Raw genomic sequence first — 20,817 nt, forward strand, 5'->3', positions numbered from 1 at the left:
TTAATCTTGACACACAGTATTATTATTTTTTTATGTTACATAAGAAAACGTAAATATCTTTGTATACGGCATTTCTCTCAGTTTACAACTAGTCGAGAAATATATCAATCTACCGATACTACCGCGTAAAATAATTCATATAAAATATTCGTGTACGAAGTCTACTCCTCCTGGATTTTACTGTTATCAATCGGCTGTGCAGCTACTTGTGCGCTACTCATTCCGCTCTGGCGTGTTACACCTGCATTACTCGTACTAGGGATCATCTGTAAATTTAAATAGCATAATATAAATAGCATAATATATATACATATTACATATATAATATTGAAACAAAATAGTACAACATGGCGCATGTACTGTACCTCTATTATATCTTGGTCCGTGTTTCCGCTTATATTATTAGCCGATGGAGTGTTTCGATATGTAATATTTGGAAGTAAATCTGCCATCTGTGCACCGCTTGGCTGCACAGGTTTATTCGTATTTATGTAATTCATCGATTGTCCCGAAAGTAATTGGTTCAACTGCGTGGCTTGTTGCTACAAAAATACAAAAATGACAAATAAATATTTTAAAAAATGTACGACTCAATATGTATGAATAAACATTTACATTTACGTGCACATTGCTATTGTTTGGGACTTGGGGCCTTTGTTGAAAATTCGGAGTTTGTGTTTACATATACATAAACACGCAATGTATATAGAGGATGTTTAAAAAGTCCCGGGCTGGCAAGATATCTCGAAAATGAGACATTTTAGAGAAAAATGTTAAATACCAAAGTTGTTAGGTATCAAACAACGCATTAAGTGGGCATATTAGTAGGCCATGAGTCTTCAAAGTCAGGAAAAGGTCACCTTGAATTTTTTAAATGGAAACCCCTATGTTTTATTACATATTCTTATAGCTGCTAGCAAGACATTTAGGAAACACTGGTTATAAATATTTTTTCGATGAAAACTTTCTGAGTGATAAAAACTTTTATATTTAACATTTTTTTCTAAAATGTTTCATTTTTTAGATATCCTACTGGCCCAGGATTTTTTGAACACCCTGTATATATAAACTATATATACACATTATACTTCAAAATATATTTGTGTATCATGTAAAGACAGTTAAAAAAATCTTATTAATGTCATTGTTTAAAATTACTTTAGTCAACATTAAGTATGTAACGTTACTAATAGATATAATAGATTATTACTGGCATAACTGGATTTCGTATAGGTTGCTTATTGAATAGTGTGGCTTGTTTCTCCCAATAATTGTACATTTCCATTAAAGCTCGATTCCCCTGCTTAAAAAGGCCGGTAGAAAACGATTAAATATCATAAGTATTCTCGAAAAATTGTATCGTAATCTATCTGGCCTATGTGATGCAGTTTTCTTCTCCAAAGAGCATTTATCGTAATGAATATAATTCTATTGTAGATATTCCTTAATGTCAACAAAACAATAGAAGACGTATCATATGGTATAATAACTTTCACCATTTATTATTTTTAATCCTACGAACACGAGAACAATTAAATACAAACTTAATATCATTTAACGATACACATATTCTACGAATGCTAACGTTTCTATACCACGGCCATTTAATAATATTCAATAATATTCTATCAGAATACGGTCTAACTGTGATAACTACGTAAATCAATCCGAAATTCACGATAAGATCTATCGTTTCTTGTGTGAGTATTGTCACAGAGGTTTTGTAGTTTCTATTCAGATCCTCGATTTCGCGAAGCAATCATTGTCTATGAAATCTATCCGCAGAGATTTTATACTCTTTTATCTGGATAATAATAAATTAGCTTTATAATAAATTACTACATTATTTTTTATAACATTCTATCAGAAGACTCAGAAACATAGATATTCATGTGAATCAATTTGATCGTCACAATAAAGTATATCATGCTTTATATGAATTCTATCGTATACATGTTCTATATCCTATTGCGTTTCCTGCACTCGCGTAGTTATCATATTATATACGAATCGACCTACAGAGATTCTATCGTTTTCTACCCGGACAATGCTACGCTCGTTTCTATAACGGTTTCCGGAACGATTACCTATTACATTCGATGAGAGCACAGTTGAACATTGGTACCTATGTAAACAAATCACAACTTCACGATAAAGTCTATCGTTCCCTATATGAGACTTATTATACACATCTACTGTATTCCATTTTACTATATTTATATACGAGTCGACCTACAGAGGTTCTATCGTTTTCTATTCGGAAAATGCTATCATGATTTCTTTAACGGTTTCCGAAACGATTACCTATTACATTCGATGAGAGCACAGTTGAACATTGGTACCTATGTAAACGAATCACAACTTCACGATAAAGTCTATCGTTCCCTATATGAGACTTATTATACACATCTACTGTATTCCATTTTACTATATTTATATACGAGTCGACCTACAGAGGTTCTATCGTTTTCTATTCGGAAAATGCTATCATGATTTCTTTAACGGTTTCCGAAACGATTACCTATTACATTCGATGAGAGCACAGTTGAACATTGGTACCTATGTAAACGAATCACAACTTCACGATAAAGTCTATCGTTCCCTATATGAGACTTATTATACACATACTATATTCTATTTTACTATATTTATATACGAGTCGACCTATATATACAGAGTTTCTATCGTTTTCTATTCGGAAAATGCTACCATGATTTCTTTAACGGTTTCCGGAACGATTACCTATTACATTCGATGAGAGCACAGTTGAACCTTAGTACCTATGTGAACGAATCTCAACTGCACGATAAAGTCTATCGTTCTCTATATGAGACTTATTATACACATCTACTGTATTTCCATTTTACTATATTTATATACGAGTCGACCTATATACAGAGGTTCTATCGTTTTCTATTCGGAAAATGCTACCACAATTTCTTTAACGTTTTCCGGAACAATTACCTATTACATTCGATGAGAGCACAGTTGAACCTTAGTACCTATGTGAACGAATCTCAACTGCACGATAAAGTCTATCGTTCCCTATATGAGACTTATTATACACATCTACTGTATTCCATTTTACTATATTTATATACGAGTCGACCTACAGAGGTTCTATCGTTTTCTATTCGGAAAATGCTACCACGATTTCTTTAACGTTTTCCGGAACGATTACCTATTACATTCGATGAGAGCACAGTTGAACATTGGTACCTATGTAAACGAATCACAACTTCACGATAAAGTCTATCGTTCCCTATATGAGACTTATTATACACATATACTATATTCTATTTTACTATATTTATATACGAGTCGACCTACAGAGTTTCTATCGTTTTCTATTCGGAAAATGCTACCATGATTTCTTTAACGTTTTCCGGAACGATTACCTATTACATTCGATGAGAGCACAGTTAAACCTTAGTACCTATGTGAACGAATCTCAACTGCACGATAAAGTCTATCGTTCCCTATATGAGACTTATTATACACATATACTCTATTCCATTTTACTATATTTATATACGAGTCGACCTACAGAGGTTCTATCGTTTTCTATTCGGAAAATGCTACCATGATTTCTTTAACGTTTTCCGGAACGATTACCTATTACATTCGATGAGAGCACAGTTGAACATTGGTACCTATGTAAACGAATCACAACTTCACGATAAAGTCTATCGTTCCCTATATGAGACTTATTATACACATATACTATATTCTATTTTACTATATTTATATACGAGTCGACCTACAGAGTTTCTATTGTTTTCTATTCGGAAAATGCTATCATGATTTCTTTAACGGTTTCCGGAACGATTACCTATTACATTCGATGAGAGCACAGTTGAACATTGGTACCTATGTAAACGAATCACAACTTCAAGATAAAGTCTATCGTTCCCTATATGAGACTTATTATACACATATACTATATTCTATTTTACTATATTTATATACGAGTCGACCTATATATAGAGGTTCTATTGTTTTCTATCCGGAAAATGCTATGATAATACCTTTAATAGTTTCTACTATATAAAGGTTTCCGGAACGATTATTTATTACATTCGATGAGAGCACAGTTATTGAACACTGGCACCTATGTGAACGGATCTCAACTTCACGATAAAGCCTATCGTTCCTTATATTTACCATGCACTTTTTCTATATTCTATGTGTTCTTAGAAGTAGTATTTTTATATGTTATTGCATTAGGAATAAGTACCATTCTTAAGATGTTATGCTTTTTCAAAAACTTTACTCTTATTTTTATGTAACCAAAAGTACATACTATAATGTTCGAAAAAAAATTTGTTTTGTTAGTAATCTGCGAAATTTGTTTTTTAGTTTTTTCATATATTTTATATCTTCTCATAAGATGCGATTCTCTCGTGTAAAGTGTCTAGGTGAAAAAAATCGTAGCAAAATGTTCAAAAATGCGTTTCAAAAAGGTAAGACAGATTTAAAAATATATTCTTGAAACACTGTCTTTTCTTTTTAAAATGTATTTTTGGAAACTTTTGCGATTTTTTTCATCGATATACTTCTTCGATTTACTTATTTTTACAAGATGGGAGAATATCGGAAGCGTTCTCGAATTTATAGTATTATTTATTGGATTTCAACAGCATTTGGAAGAGTACAGATATATACATGATCAATAACATCTACGTAAACTATTTTACATTTAATACTGTTTAGAGGTACAACCTTTAAGCTTCGTTGTGAATTCCTATTATTTTGCACGCGCATAATATGATTGAAGTTAAATATCGGCTGTACACTATATTCATTGACTGTTATGTAACATTCATCTTTGAAATATATGAAATTCGATATTTCAACTATAGTAGACGATTGAAGTTGAACGACAGTATCATTGCTTCTTTTGGGCCGTTCATACATTGTGCTGTGAAAAATTGTACCTCTATATATACATCTGTTATATATTCGAACGATATCTTGATCATTTTCAAAACCAAGTGTTTCTTTCACCAAACTTTTAATGTCTTCAAAACCTGTGATTTCTCCTATTAAAACAGCACCGCATACAGTGATTGTATTTTGCATTACTAATTTTCGGGGGTTGAATAATCCTTGACAATAAATGGTGCATGTGTCCGTCTTGTTTTCATTTATTACCGCATTTTTTAATCTACTTCTTTGCAATGTTTTAGTTGCAATTTGGTGGAGTACTCCATTGGGGCCACTGACATTTTGCTTTAAATGAAAATTGTCATTTTCATATGGAAATGTCGACGTTGCCCACAATGGACCACTCATCCGAACACTGTCAACTACATGTAATAAAGAGTGCATGTTGAAAGTCATAACGCTTTTACCATATAAGATCTCACTTTCGCCAACAAATTGTATTAAATCATTTTCACATTGTTTGAAATTTTCTTCTGAAATATTTTGAGAAAGTAGAATATAAACACTTTGTACTAAACGTGTAAACGAAGCTAAGGCTTTATCATTTAGGATTTCTGTAAGACATGGCACACTATAAAATAGAAGCCAAGACCGCCATTCACTTGCTTTCAGTTTGCCTTCATTAAATGATCTTGGCAATCTATGTATTTCTTGTGGAGGCTTTATATTTAATAATCTTTGATCAATTTTTTGTCTTTGTTTTCGCGACAAATAAAACGGAGAACTGGGACAGTTCCACTCAGTCCACAGTTGGCGAACAACTCCTCTTAATATGCCATGCAGGTAGTCTACAGGAAATCCCCATACGCAATCGAAATGTTTAAATGTTGTCAAAATAGAAGCGCCTTTAACGCCATTAATCGGTCTTTGCATACGCTTAGCTTCGTTTATATCTTTGAGATAGTTTTCATGGCTCCGCAATGACTCACTTTCTGTGAAAGGATATCGCATAGAACCATGTGCGTAGACACCTTTATCGTAGCACCAGCTACATCCATAGTAACCATTGAACTGAATTCGATTTTGAATTATAGGGCGTGCGACCGAATCAACTGATGCACTCAATGGCCGTAAAACGAATTTTATCTTTTCATTGTTGCTATTTAATATGGTGATACCATCATTCATTAATTTTTCCATTTGTTGAATGAAAAATTTGAGATATAAATTCATAAACTTTGGTTTCGGTTCAGATTTGGAAACCCACAAACCTGCTAATATTAAAGTTTGGAATCTACATTTAGGTGGTATCTCGTTTATTATTAATGACAAAGGCCAAATGCTGTTTTTGCTACTTTTAAATACAGGAAAACCGTCGGTATTGAAGTTAAAAGTTAACACTTTACATCCTTGATTCTGTGCGATATTCTTATACAAAAGACTGTCATGTACATCTGACATACTTGAATTCTGTAACGTAGTGTTTACATTTGCCAATTTATTTATCAAAATATTTCGCACATTTTCATGCTCTAATAAGGCCCGAATTTGATGTTCGACATCGATAGATATAAAATAGTTTGAAGATTTCGGAGAAATATTATACTTCTTTTTACACTGAATACACATAGTTTTTTTCTGATCAACGCGATCTTTTGAAAGTGGATTTAACAGTGGGATGTAACATTCAGTACAATAATATATATACAACATTTTATTCGCAGGAGGATTATACCATTTTGACATAGTATACTTTGACGTATTTATATAACTATATTTCGGCCCAGCCAAAATTTTTATTAAATTTAATAACGCGTGTCTGGATTCATCGGAATGATTAAAGCGCAAACATAAAGCTTGTACCATTGTGAAAACTTGACAAATTGATAAACCGGCAGCTTCAAACATAATAGTATTGTCATTTGTGTTATCATTTATGTCTGAACTATCAACATCAAACAAATCAAAATAATCTTCACAAATGACATCATCATTATCACTTTGATCATCGCAGCTTGTATCTTCATTACATTCGTCGGAATCGCAATCACAATTGTTCTTATCGTATACAATTTTATTTAGACTACTCACATCATTATTGTTATTGCACAATAAAATGTCACTTGGCGTTGTATTATGTGGTTCTTTATCGTGTGCAATTTCATTTAAAGTACAGATGTCTTCATTCTCTGTAGATAAACTATCAATGGATGAAATTTGAACTATATCCGACGATGTTTCAGCTGTTTGGTCATTTTGCATTACACTTTTATTACCTGAAATTATATATTTTAATTGTAAGTATGTGTAAAATGGAATTGTTGCAAATGTAATGCAATTATTTTCTTTCGATAAATCTAAACATTTATAACTAGAAGAATTTGACTGCTAGACTATAATACATAATTATATATATATATATATATATATATATATATATATATATATATATGATACAAATATTAACCTTTTTCGGCGCGTTTCATCCATCTTGAAAAAGTTCGACGATTAATTCTTGTTGTGTCTCTTGGTTCTAAAAATTTTTTGTACCTTTTCATTATTTCTTGTGAATAACTTATCTTCTAATTATTGTCAATTTGCTCATTGAAAGTTCGGAACTTGTTAAGTACGGATTATGAATTACAATAAACTGGTAATGCTCTGTAAATAAAATACAAATATTGAATTATTATTTTCAATTATATAATTTCGTAAAATTTTAACCGTTTGGCTACCGGTTTTATACGTATAGAGGTTGTTTTACATGGAGGATTTCTGTTGCCTTCTCTGTACCTGGTATGGTTTCGCTCAATAATATACTAAGCGATACTTGCTGCTAGAAAAGTACATTTGATATAGGTAATCTAAAAAAAATAATATTGCAAGTAGGATTCCTGCACATTTATTTTATTGGCATTAAGAAAAGATTTCGTACTTGCAACATTAGTATCGTTTAGTATATTATTAAAAGACTCCATATCAGGTGTCCAGAGAGGACTTGTAGAATAGAATTAAACCTCCATATGTATGATTACAGACTACCGAATTAAATCAACCTCCATATGTATGATTACAGACTACCGATTACAAACTACCGACTCATTGTAGACCCGACATAACAGTAAAATATTATATTCATGTTTCAACATTGACTTTCAAATGCCTTGTTTATTGAATAAAATTCTAAAAAATTTGAAGCAATTCCTGGAAGTAGCATTACGATTGATCTCTCTAGCGGCATTAATTAAATGTTGATAAAATGATCAAGTTATTTGTTATAAGAAAACAGTTGTTTTTATGTAATATTTGTATTATATTCAGCTGTACATACCTTTTCGTTCAGAGATAGTTTATTTAAACGTCTAAAAGCTAAGCAGTAGAGGTTATAAACTTATAAAACTCTCTGTTTCTGATTTGTTTACTGATTTTCATCGATTAAGTCGATACTCGAGTTTAATCGCAGACCGACTCAGAAGAAGATCGAAGTTTTCATGCTGCTGCGAATTTCCTTTACGGCAGTCTGGATGTCAAGCCACCTGTAATTGAATAATTAGTCCTGTAACTCGTGGCTACGTCCAGCATGGTAATCCCACGGTCCCGCGTGGATGCACGGGTTGGTCGGGAAGAGGGACTCACTTCAACATTCCCGATTCTCCGATTCTTGATTGATCAGATTCCCGTGAGAAGAGCCCAGGAACTTTCGGTTCCGGACCGGCCGGTTTCTTCCCGTCCCCGGGAGGGCCGAAGGTCAAGGGAAAAGAGAGCGCAAATGCGCTTTTTCCGTTTTTTAGCTTCCGCGCCTATGCACCGCGGGCGCCTCTCGATGGTTTCGAGAGCTTCGGGAAAACGCGAAGTGCCAGGCGAAACTGATTTGACTGGTCACGGTTTGACGAACGATCTAACGAACATGCGCCGATAATCACTGCCTTGTTTCTTCCCTGTCGTTGGTTCAACTTCGAATTTCTCGTGTCTGTAGCGCACGCACACGCTTTCTTTCTTCCTTCCTCGTCACGATTCCGCTCGATTCGCACTCGATTTATGGATCACTAGATCACTCGCGCGCGATACGACTCGGGCTGGGTTCGGGAAACGTGCTTTTAGCGTGCTCTATGAGCGTGCTCTGTTCTTGTTCAACTTTCAGTAAGTAACAGAGATAGAATGACGTTGTCAGCGCTAATAGCGTCTTCCCGAACCCAGCCTCGTTATCTTCTACAATAAGCCAATAGCCATTAGTCATAAGCTTAAACCGTAAGAATTGACCAATCACAGTCTAATATGAGGGGTATATTCGACTGTGATTGGTCAATTTTTACAGCTTATACAGCTTACCCACAGGGCTTTTCAATTACAGGGACCGTATTCTCGAGCCTGCCCTAATGATTTTCGTATGCAACTTTCTGGCTGCGGTCCACTTGACGCTACAAATGCTTTGGAGCGTTCTTCCTCTCCTTCTTTCTTCATTAAAAGAAAAGAGAAGTGGAATGCTTCGAAGCATTTGTAGCGTCAAGTGGACCGCAGCCTCTATTTGAAAAGCATTTAATTTTGCATGCGAGTTTCATGAAAACGGTTTGAGAATAGGGCCCCAGAACACAGTTGTGTTACACAGTGTTCTGTAATTGGAAAAGCGGGGAGCACACACTTCTACATAACGCATAATACGTAAGCATAAGAAAACTGATTGGTCAATTTCCTTATGCACATGGGTATGGACCAATCAATTTTCTTATGCTTACGTATTATGCGTTGTGCAGAAGTGTGTGCTCCCCGCTAAAGCCCTGCAAGTGAGAAATGATAAAAAAATAATAACGAAATCGACGTCATCGAATTGACATCGATTATTCAACGTCGATTCGATATACCATTTCTCATTGGATATGACAGCGATTAAAAGCTATAGCACACACTTTTCATAACAGTGGGTCTGTTCGCGTTGCTTGCACTTTTTGCACTCAGCATCTTTGCTCTCTCTCTCTGTCTCTCCAACGACCAAATATATATTTATCTCATTTCAAGTGCAAAAATGTTTGGGGATTTCAAGCAACGCGAACAAACCTAACTATAAGACGTACCATAAGAATTAGCCAATCATAGTCGAGAATTTAGAAATAAGAATCTGAATACTTTACTGTGATTAGCTAATTCTTACGATACATCTTATGGTTACGTTTATGCAAAGTATGTACTATAGTCTTAATAGCCTGAATAAATGGAGCCTTAATGTAGAATGCGCTGTGGGGCCTTATTCTTGAAAACATGAGAATAATTTTCGCATACAAGTGGTAAAATAGCTAATGGGAGAATATCTTTGAATAATTCCATTGGCTGTTCTGCTTCTTTCGTACATGAAAGTCAGCAGGGCACGATCAGATAAACTGATATTTTCCGCGTAAAACGTATCGCGTAATCTAATGCCCGGTGTCCACGATACTAGAACTGCGTCCGAGTTTCGGTTTAAGCCAATCAACTTGCAGCTCTTACAGAAAAGCAGCAATTTCATTGGCTTAAACCGAAACTTGAACACAGTTCTAGCATCGTGGACATGATATAAAACAATACGCTGAGTGCAGTTTTGTCATATTTTTTAATAAAAATCGTAGTATTCAGTGTTTAGTTTTCAATCATGTTCTATTCCTTCTTTTAAGCAAGAAATGAGAACGATTTCGAAATTTTGCCTTGGCTTTAAGCATTGACTAAAAAAATTCATTTATGGAATAATTATATAAACGTTTACATCGCCGCCTTGCACACAAGCAGTTAAACTATTGAAAGTAAATATTTATTATTTTTAAAATTTTATGTTACATATACTGTGTTACTTCAAATGCTATCTTGATACTCAAATGTAAAAATACACAGTTTGTAGGTATTAGTGCAGCATTTGAAATAATGTGGACAGTATATGTAAAATACAATATAAAAAAATTATTTTTTTGCAACAGTCTTTTTCGAAAAGTTTTTAATTTTTCAGGCAGGGGGGATATTAGAGATGTTAGTCAGCATCAGTAATATTAAATTGAATATCAATTAAATTATACTTTTTTGATTCAATCTAAAGAACTAATTCGATAGTAACGGCTCTCAGTTCAAAAGAATTAGAAATTGTATGTAAAATTAGCACTGAATATCTTGTTTGACTAAATATTGGCTTTACTTGAACTTAATTGTATTAAAAATAATTTTTGTTTTAATTTTAAGTTTTTGGCTATACCAACACGCTTAATAACAAATATCACTAAAAAATTTTTTGTATTTGCATTGTTTTAGATAGCAAAAAAGCACTTGAAGAAAGAATTGCCAATAGAAGGCCACGTATTCCACTCTTTGAAAAATGTCAATCAGCGTCAGAAAGTGAGCTGGAATCCAGTATAAACAATGTATGACCTCTTTTTTGTTATTTTCCAAAATATGAATAATATTTGAACATTTATGAATATTTAATTTTTTAGAATACTATTAATGAGAAACTAAATATTAATGAGAAAATACAAGAAAGGCTCAAGCAAAAAAATTTAGATGTCACAAATGTAAGTAATATACTAATTTAAAATATTTAATTTGAAGGAGTATATTTAAAAAATATATTTCAGAAAAATAATCTTTAATTTGTTTTACTAGTCATGTAATTTAATCGGAGTTGGATAGTAATTAGTTAAAAAGTTAAAAGTTAAATAATAAAGTTAAGAAGTTAATAAGTTAATAACTTTTAACTTAGATAATTTTGAATGATTTAATTCTTAACTTTAACTAGTTATTTTCAAAACACATAATTTTAATTTATTAACTTTTATAATTTATTAACCTTTTCATAAATTAAAAGTTGACGTCAGATAAAAAATTATAAAAGAAAAAATACATTTCCACATAAAAAATAATATTTCTTTGTTACTTTATTATATATAAACTTAATTTGCAAATAAAATATTAATGTTTTATGATCTATATTATAATTGTTTTGAGTAATCGAACTTTAAGTTACAAATTTCTAATTTAATATGAATAGTGCTCGTCAAAATTAACTTCTAATTTAACTTAAATTAGTTTAATCGTAACGTTACTTTTAACTAGTTAGTTCTTTGTTCTTATAACTTTTAACGTAACTAAATTAATTTTATAAGTCATTAATTTTAGTAAAAAAATTATGTTAACTTATTCAACTCTGAATTTAATATTTATATTTAATAATTACAAATTTACAAATAATTAATATTTCACAGAAGCACCTGGGAGGACCTGCCAATGCAATAAACAAAAGAAATATGACAGGAAGCACAAAAGAGACAGTTTCGAAGGTAAACAAAATAATGTATTCTTTAACATAGGAGTAACATATAATGCATTTGCCAGATATTCGCTGATATACATAAATGAAAAAAAGTATACATAATAAGTAAAATAAAAGTATAAATTTACTATAACTAAATTTAATATAAAAAGTTATCATAGAATATTGAAAAATTAACGAAGAATCTTATCCATTTTTCTTACGAGTTGACAAAAAAGTCAATCTTTATCAATGATGTTTTAATGACCTCTCTTGTTTTCATATGAATAAATATGTAATATTTTAATATTGTAATTAACAGACTTAAAATTATTATTACAACAATACAAATAATACTACACGGGTACACAGGTAATACGAATAGTGGGCGGGTACCCGGACATGGTTATACTGTAATCATCAATGACTATTATCCAAAATCAGTGAATTTTCACTATTTCTACTTAATCTTTTTAGGGGCAATGGAAAAACACACTTTCTACCTTTTTCTTTTTTATTTTTAAGATGTACTGCTCACAGTTTAATGAAAACAATTATGATTTTATATTTTTCTGACATATTATTATTTACTCTACATGTTTTCCATACTCTATACTCAGTTGTTCAATTCTAATTATTTATAAAGGAATAAAGTTGAAAAAATTAGCATTTTTTTACAAAAAGTGTTTTTTGGAAAGTATTTGACACAAGAGGCTGAAAATTTTATTAAATATTCTTCATATCTCAAACTGTAATAAATATTTTTTCAAAATTTTTTGCAAGCTACATTTTTTATAATTATTGGTATGTAGCATATAAGTTATGTTAGCATATAACGTACGTGCATCTAAAAGAAATCGATTTGCCCTATTACGATTTGTATGAAATTTGGTATCTCATGGTTTTTGAGGTCGCTAAATTCGAATATATCAAACTTTCAAAATTTAAAATGACAGATTTAATCTGGCGGATTAAAATTTAGAAAAATAATTTGATTCTTTAATCCGCCGTTATATGAATTTTGCACATCTGACAAGAATTTGTAATTAACAATCTTAAAAATCTTTATATTATATATTTAGTTTATATTTATTTAGTTTTACATTAATTTTTATCCTTATGGATATGCCATTTTGAATTTTTTAAATCTGACTTTAGATTTGTAATTAGCGACTCAAAAATACAGAACTGCAAGATTTCAAAGAAATCCATCAATTAAAGAAAACGTGTCCCTCAAAGGATTAAGAAAATGTAACCTTCATGTTTTATTATCAGTATATTAATATTAAAAGATCTCTTATGTATTTTGATAAAATATTTATATTTATTTCATAGAAAATTACTTCTGCTGTATCCAAAACCTGTACATCACAAGAAACAAAAGTAAGTTATTTTCTTTAATTTTTTATTTTACTTTCTTTGGTGTAATAGTGTAATTGATGATAGAATGATATGCAACATATGGAAATGCCTTCTTAATAACTATTTGATTAATAAATACTATAATCGTGTTTAGTTGATAGAAAACGGTCCTTTTTCACAGCGTCACTGCACAAAAAAAATAAAAAATCTGGTATTAATGCCAATTAAAATTACATTCATGTTAAAAGTATATTCATTTTAATAGTGTTATACTTTAAACATTTGTCAATCATCAGTATTATTAATTTATGTGTGAATATATTTTGTATGTAATAACAGAAGAACAAATCTGTCAAGATTACGGATCACACAAAACGAGATTTGCAGGACAATGTAAAAAAAAGTTCAAATGGCGAAAATTCGATCGAAAGTTTAAAATTACAGGTAAATATTCAATATATTAACATATTTACAGTCTAGTGGTGTGAAATAGTATAATGATATTGATGTCAACTGTTATACAGATTCATGATTTAAAACTGCAAAATAATCGCTTGAAAGAAAATGTGAAAGAAAACGAAAAATACCTCCAGGAGGTAAGAGAATTAAATTCAAATTTACAAACGAAAATTATCGACGATTTTGAGGAACTGAAAGGTACATTTATATATTACACTGTTACTTGTAGGTGGTATTTCTAAAAATTGCAAATTTTCTTTTTTCTTTACATATGTTTATATAAACATTGCAGCTATTATCACTGACCTTTGTAAGAAAAACGCTGGAAAAGAGCAAAGGAACCCGGGTGAACTCCCCGTGGGTTATAGAAGCATGGAAAAAAATTTGGTATATTAATATGTTTTATTGATATTCTATTGGTACTTATATGCTAATTCATTAATATGTTTTTTCATTGATTTTATTTTATAGGTATATCTTGGACATGATGTGTGGATAACGAACTGTCAATACGACAGTATCATTAATATTAGTAAAACATGTTCTATATTTGTAAAAAATTTAGCTATAGCCGTATTTGGTACCCCTACTTTGAAAGCCAGTTCCGTTACGGGAACAATCTCAAACAGAATTAAAAATAAACGAAATGAAAAACCTCGTCCGAAATTGGATCCAGCCAAAATGTTGGCTATAAAAGGTATTAATGTATTCATATAACTTTTTTAATTTTTAGAAAAAGGTGCATTTGATCTATTTTGTATTTATTTCTTTATTTATTAAACTTAGAAGTGGACAAAATTTTATGTGTAACAGAATGATTTATTATGTAAATTTATAAATGTTTGTATATTTAGATACTTTTCGATATTTATGCCTTTTTAAGCAGGGTCGTCATCGATTTCTGTTGCTCCGGCGTCGCATTAGGATACTGTAAATTATTCAAGATTATAAATAATTTGCGTGCTTAAGCAATTGTTTGACAAATATATATTTATATATTTAATATTTTTATATAATATATATAGAGAGAGAGTATTGAGTGCTTACATCTTTACGAATAAGCTGTTGGAGATTTTCATACTCAACCTGCATATTTTGAGGCATCACAGTATTCATCATCATATTATACTGCTGTAATAACATATTATTCTGATAAGCTGTATTCGCCATCGGATTTACTAGCATTGTATTCATCATCGGCGGTTTTCCCTTCTTCTCCTCTTATAATATTCTAACCAGGCCTGCTTGCGTTCCTCTTCGTTCAATTCCTCTTCAGCCTGTTAAATATAAATTTGTTACGTAGAATATACGAATGTACATACATAAAAGAAAAAAAATATTTTTCACCTTGTTCTCCAATAGAGAGTCATGCTCGTGGTAATTTTCTACGTAATCCTTGAACTTCAGAAATATCTCCGCTAGTAGTCTATCTTTAGGTAAATTTAACGTAGGTTTCTCTTTATCATTATATCCCTCGAACATGTACAACTCGTTTAGATTTTGATTAGTGTAATGCCGTTCAATTTGTTGTTCGTCCACAACGCGACAAGAAAGCGAGAGTTTCGTAACTTGGCGATTGTAAATTTTCTCCTCCATTGTTCCCGCGGCGAGAAATCGATATACGTAGCACGGTTTTTTTTGCCCAAACCTGATAACCGTCGATAAATCAAAAACTTGAAATAAATAATTGCAAAAAAAAAGATTAAACAATAGAAGACGCCGAGAAAAATACCTGTATATCCGAAATATGCTTTGTACATCGTGAGAGGGATTCCAACTGGCGTCGAATATAATTACTCTGTTCGCCGCAGTTAAGTTTATTCCCAATCCTCCAGCGCGTGTGGATATGAGGAATAATCTCGCTCTCGTGTTAGTGGGTTTGTTAAATATCTTACACCATATATTTCAATTTTTGGCCGAGGTCTGACCGTCCAGTCGGAAGTAATCGAGCCCTAGAGACCAACTTCCAGTATGATTATCGAGGGTTTCACAGAGCGTATCGTTCTGAGTCTGATCGTCTATTCTTCTTAGAAATTCCTCGATTAAAGTGAGAAAATACAGAGATTGCGAGAATACGAGCCTGTCAAATAATAAGCGATACGATAATAAATAATAGCGATGTGAAAATTATTTATCGAAAAGATAGATACAAGATACGTACAATTTATCACCGATCTGTTCACATTCTTTTAGAATTCCGAAGAGAAGTAACAATTTAGCGGACACTCTCATATCTTCAAAATGTTCGGATTGCACAAACTGCATCCACCATTCTGATTCTGTATTTTCTTTTTTATGCTCTTCCTCTGGTTCCTCTTCTAAAAAGTTACATTTAATATCTAATATTAATATTTCATATCTTTAGTCTGTTATTATTTTATTACGTCACATATATGTATGTTATTTTCTTTATGTTAATTTAATTTATTCTTTGATATCAATTAAAATGTGTAAAACATCGTTCATATGTATTACGGAGTCTTACCGACAGGATTATTTCTCGTTCCACGAGAAGGTTTGGGAACGTTTTTATCATCATTGGTCGAATCGCTATTAATGCTGGTGGTCTCTATATCGGTACTGTCGTCATTAATAAAATCTTTTAACGAACCCTCCGAATCGCTAAGTTCTTTATTCTCATTTGCCCTTTCTTTTTTCTCCGCGTTCATACGTAGGACTACGGGATGCGTCCAGATCCTTTGTAACGCTTGGAAATCCGCGAAGAGAGTTCCTCCTCGACCACCAGTATGACGTCTATAGAGGAAAAGCATACGAGGTAATATATTCAATCTAATTTACTAAATAATTATATTTTTAAATTAATTGCATTTTAAATTGTTTAAACGAAAAGAGAGCGCGATAAATATATAAGATCTTCAAGAAACTCACTTGATTCTCGCAAGATTCTCCAAGTAATATTGATACATTTTAACTTGCGTATCTGTCAATCTGACGAAAATAACATATTCTTGTTTAGGCGGCAAGAACGGTGTAAGTACAGAGTAATCAAATCTCTGTACACTACCCTCCAACATTTTGTGCAACACATGCGCACGTTGTTTCATTAATTTAACGTCGCAAGCGATGGAATCATCAAACTGGCCGTTTGTTATCGGATTTACAAATCTATTTAAAAATTCTTTCTTCGTACCCAGCAGATTCGGTTTCACGAACTGCACCATGCAGTGATCTGCGAAATATAGTTAAATAAACAGAAAAGATTTTTAAAACATATATACAGAGTGTTCACGAAATACCTGGACAAACTTCTAGAGTGTATTCCTCACATCAAAATAAAGAAAAAAGTTTGTATAAACCCATTAGTCATAATAAGTGGTTGCAAAGTTGTAGTAAAACAAAAGTTATATTAACATTAATATGTGACTGAGTTATCAAAACAAAACCATTATTTTAAAAATTAATTAATGTCAAGTACTGTTGTATGATTTTGTGGTAAATAGTAGTGCTTTTACTACAGTAAATACATTTCGTGAACAAACAGATATGGATTTTTATTTATAGTCGCGTTAGTGCTGGTCTACAACCTTGCTTTAAAGGGTATTTAAGCTCTAAGCCGTAAGAAATTGACTACGGCTTAGAGCTTAAATACCCTTTAAAGCAAGGTTGTAGACCAGCACTTAAAAAAACCGGTATTACAGACGGCTTTAAGATCCCCTTAACGGCCATAATCGTGCGCGGCAAGACTTTATGCGGAAGTTTACCTAATATTTTATAAGATACTTACATTCTATTAAATTGTTCTGTAATGGTGTTCCAGTAAGTACTATGCGTCTCAAAGTTTTCACGCTTCTCATGCATTTACTTAATGCAGTATCCTCCTTTTTTAGTAAATGGCCTTCGTCACAGACAACAACATCGGCACCCGGATCAACTAGGCATTTTAATATCGCTTCTTTCATGCCTTTCCGAATAGTTTTATTCGGACCCGTAAGATTACGGAACATTTCGTAGCCAATGATCATCACACCGCCGGTTCTTTGCCAGCTCTGCAACTGGTACTTCCTCTCAAAATGCTTCTTACATCTGGAAATATTTTCCTTTATTCGGATAATATCAAAACTCTCTGACTGTGCGAAATTGTGTTACACTCTTTGGATAAAAGTTATAGATAAAAAGATAATTATGTAAAACAACTTTTAAATGTTGAGTATCAAATACTCACTTTGTCATTTCGTAAACCTCGATATCATCCAAATCCTTCAGCCATGTATTGTACTCATTTCGCCAATTAAGCACCGTGCTTAGCGGACAAACTATCAGTACTGTCTTAATGTTCGTCTCCTCGTGAGTGAGAAGCGTGTGTGTCAGCGCAATCACCTGTAACGTCTTACCCAGACCCATGCAGTGCGCGATTATACATCCAGATCCAGATGTAGTCTTCACCCTTTCTAGAGACTCGAAACAAGCGTCCCACATAAATTTGATGCCTTGCGCTTGATGCGGCTTTAGACGCTTCACCAATTCCTCATGCACAGTAACGAGCTCCTTCTTTGTCTCCGTATCAAAGTCTAAAACGAGCTTGTCCACTTTCTCTTCGCCGGCAAGTCTCATCTCATACATCTCGTTATACTGTAAAAAAAGGTTTCTACGTGTAATGTGTTAATGATAAATGAAAGTTGGTAACGCGAGTGTGGGGCATACCAGAGCCTGACGTTCGGCGATACGTTTAAGTCTCTCCTCCTCTTCCTTAGCGGCTAATTTCGTATCTTCCGCCACTTGCTTGTTCTTCAAAACTTTTCGTATATTTTTCCGGTGACTTTTACCGGGCGTGGATCCTTGCGAGTTCTTAATTTCCGCATTACTACTATCACTGTCAGACGCCATTTTCTTGATTCGCTTTCGTTTCGGTTTTGATCTACAAATCATATAACATCATAAGCTTAAACGTACAGAATAAGGATAGGTAGAAATAAAATTTAATATTTATCAACTTACTTCTTCTCGGTAAGCGAAGAATCTGTATCCGACGAATTGCTATCACCTCGTTTGCGTCTCTTCCGTCTTAATTTCTCCTTTTCTCTTCTTAAATCGCTTTCTGAATCGCTTGAATTCTGTTTGGCACTTGAAGCTTCAGAAGAGTCAGAATCTACATCCGTTATTTTGACATCTGAATCCGAATCTAAGATTCTTCGTGCGCCTTTCTTCTTCTTCTTCTTCTTCTTCTTAGATTTCAATCTTTCTTCATCAGAATCGCTGCTGCAAATAATTAGAGATAAAATTGTACCCAGTTTCTAAAATAAAATAAAACAAGGTAAGTTACTTACTTATTTTCTTTCGATTCATTTGCAATTTTTTTTTGTTTCTTCTTCCATTTTTCTCTCTCGGATTCAGAATCAGTATCGGAGAATTTAGTTGTCAGTAGCTTGTCTCGCCTCCAATCGCTTTTGTCTTTCTTGCTCTAAAACATTTTGGCCAAAAACAAGAGTTTATTTATTGCAAAATTATATAACAGATACATAACAGATACGATATGATAATTAATAATTGAAAAGCCATGTTTCTATTCTAATCAATGATTTTGATTTCGTGACCAGTGATTTTCTTCTTATATATTCTATCTATTGATGTTTTTTATTAAACAATAAATGATAAATGAAAGTTGGTAACGCGAGTGTGGGGCATACCAGAGCCTGACGTTCGGCGATACGTTTAAGTCTCTCCTCCTCTTCCTTAGCGGCTAATTTCGTATCTTCCGCCACTTGCTTGTTCTTCAAAACTTTTCGTATATTTTTCCGGTGACTTTTACCGGGCGTGGATCCTTGCGAGTTCTTAATTTCCGCATTACTACTATCACTGTCAGACGCCATTTTCTTGATTCGCTTTCGTTTCGGTTTTGATCTACAAATCATATAACATCATAAGCTTAAACGTACAGAATAAGGATAGGTAGAAATAAAATTTAATATTTATCAACTTACTTCTTCTCGGTAAGCGAAGAATCTGTATCCGACGAATTGCTATCACCTCGTTTGCGTCTCTTCCGTCTTAATTTCTCCTTTTCTCTTCTTAAATCGCTTTCTGAATCGCTTGAATTCTGTTTGGCACTTGAAGCTTCAGAAGAGTCAGAATCTACATCCGTTATTTTGACATCTGAATCCGAATCTAAGATTCTTCGTGCGCCTTTCTTCTTCTTCTTCTTCTTCTTCTTAGATTTCAATCTTTCTTCATCAGAATCGCTGCTGCAAATAATTAGAGATAAAATTGTACCCAGTTTCTAAAATAAAATAAAACAAGGTAAGTTACTTACTTATTTTCTTTCGATTCATTTGCAATTTTTTTTTGTTTCTTCTTCCATTTTTCTCTCTCGGATTCAGAATCAGTATCGGAGAATTTAGTTGTCAGTAGCTTGTCTCGCCTCCAATCGCTTTTGTCTTTCTTGCTCTAAAACATTTTGGCCAAAAACAAGAGTTTATTTATTGCAAAATTATATAACAGATACATAACAGATACGATATGATAATTAATAATTGAAAAGCCATGTTTCTATTCTAATCAATGATTTTGATTTCGTGACCAGTGATTTTCTTCTTATATATTCTATCTATTGATGTTTTTTATTAAACAATAAATGATAAATGAAAGTTGGTAACGCGAGTGTGGGGCATACCAGAGCCTGACGTTCGGCGATACGTTTAAGTCTCTCCTCCTCTTCCTTAGCGGCTAATTTCGTATCTTCCGCCACTTGCTTGTTCTTCAAAACTTTTCGTATATTTTTCCGGTGACTTTTACCGGGCGTGGATCCTTGCGAGTTCTTAATTTCCGCATTACTACTATCACTGTCAGACGCCATTTTCTTGATTCGCTTTCGTTTCGGTTTTGATCTACAA

General features: G+C 32.6%; 3 protein-coding genes and 1 pseudogene across 7 annotated transcripts in view; 1 reads left to right on the plus strand and 3 right to left on the minus strand.

Annotated features, from left to right (window-relative positions):
- LOC143905698 (uncharacterized) lies at positions 1-15,842 on the minus strand. 2 transcript variants are annotated; one of them, XM_077421264.1, is made up of 7 exons: positions 15,702-15,842; positions 15,317-15,617; positions 15,017-15,246; positions 14,858-14,897; positions 1,211-1,296; positions 366-542; positions 1-266 (listed from the first exon to the last, which is right to left on the minus strand). In XM_077421264.1, exons 3-7 carry the CDS (start codon positions 15,164-15,166, stop codon positions 162-164), a joined length of 558 nt encoding a protein of 185 aa, XP_077277390.1. In that variant the 5' UTR covers positions 15,167-15,246; positions 15,317-15,617; positions 15,702-15,842; the 3' UTR covers positions 1-161. The 2 variants fall into 2 exon arrangements, with proteins under 2 accessions (XP_077277390.1, XP_077277391.1); XM_077421265.1 differs by lacking the exons at positions 1,211-1,296; positions 14,858-14,897; positions 15,017-15,246; positions 15,317-15,617; positions 15,702-15,842 and adding exons at positions 6,979-7,163; positions 7,355-7,548; positions 8,219-8,423; positions 8,524-9,001.
- LOC143905695 (uncharacterized) lies at positions 5,251-6,944 on the minus strand (annotated as a pseudogene).
- On the plus strand, positions 10,519-15,131 carry LOC143905697 (uncharacterized). Of its 4 annotated transcripts, none has more exons than XM_077421263.1 (9): positions 10,519-10,655; positions 11,152-11,261; positions 11,334-11,411; positions 12,102-12,176; positions 13,484-13,531; positions 13,850-13,954; positions 14,035-14,167; positions 14,262-14,356; positions 14,441-14,841. In XM_077421263.1, exons 4-9 carry the CDS (start codon positions 12,144-12,146, stop codon positions 14,684-14,686), a joined length of 660 nt encoding a protein of 219 aa, XP_077277389.1. In that variant the 5' UTR covers positions 10,519-10,655; positions 11,152-11,261; positions 11,334-11,411; positions 12,102-12,143; the 3' UTR covers positions 14,687-14,841. The 4 variants fall into 4 exon arrangements, with proteins under 4 accessions (XP_077277389.1, XP_077277385.1, XP_077277386.1 ...); XM_077421259.1 differs by lacking the exon at positions 10,519-10,655 and adding an exon at positions 14,995-15,131 and having other exon boundaries at positions 14,441-14,666; XM_077421260.1 differs by lacking the exons at positions 10,519-10,655; positions 13,484-13,531 and having other exon boundaries at positions 14,441-14,844.
- Positions 15,699-20,817, minus strand: part of LOC143905688 (uncharacterized) — an 18,043-nt gene continuing 12,924 nt past the window's right edge. The window contains exons 10-22 of the mRNA XM_077421240.1: positions 20,598-20,811; positions 20,238-20,371; positions 19,909-20,169; positions 19,615-19,828; positions 19,255-19,388; positions 18,926-19,186; positions 18,632-18,845; positions 18,153-18,559; positions 17,715-18,013; positions 16,859-17,159; positions 16,455-16,723; positions 16,131-16,287; positions 15,699-16,049 (exon numbers count right to left, since the gene is read on the minus strand). Of these exons, the coding sequence (XP_077277366.1) occupies positions 15,875-16,049; positions 16,131-16,287; positions 16,455-16,723; positions 16,859-17,159; positions 17,715-18,013; positions 18,153-18,559; positions 18,632-18,845; positions 18,926-19,186; positions 19,255-19,388; positions 19,615-19,828; positions 19,909-20,169; positions 20,238-20,371; positions 20,598-20,811 (3,040 nt within the window). The 3' untranslated portion in view covers positions 15,699-15,874. The remainder of the gene's footprint in view (positions 16,050-16,130; positions 16,288-16,454; positions 16,724-16,858; positions 17,160-17,714; positions 18,014-18,152; positions 18,560-18,631; positions 18,846-18,925; positions 19,187-19,254; positions 19,389-19,614; positions 19,829-19,908; positions 20,170-20,237; positions 20,372-20,597; positions 20,812-20,817) is intronic.

Source organism: Temnothorax americanus, unplaced genomic scaffold (assembly GCF_048541705.1).
Source record: "Temnothorax americanus isolate GAGA-0224 unplaced genomic scaffold, ASM4854170v1 Scaffold66, whole genome shotgun sequence".
Taxonomy (NCBI): domain Eukaryota; kingdom Metazoa; phylum Arthropoda; class Insecta; order Hymenoptera; family Formicidae; genus Temnothorax; species Temnothorax americanus.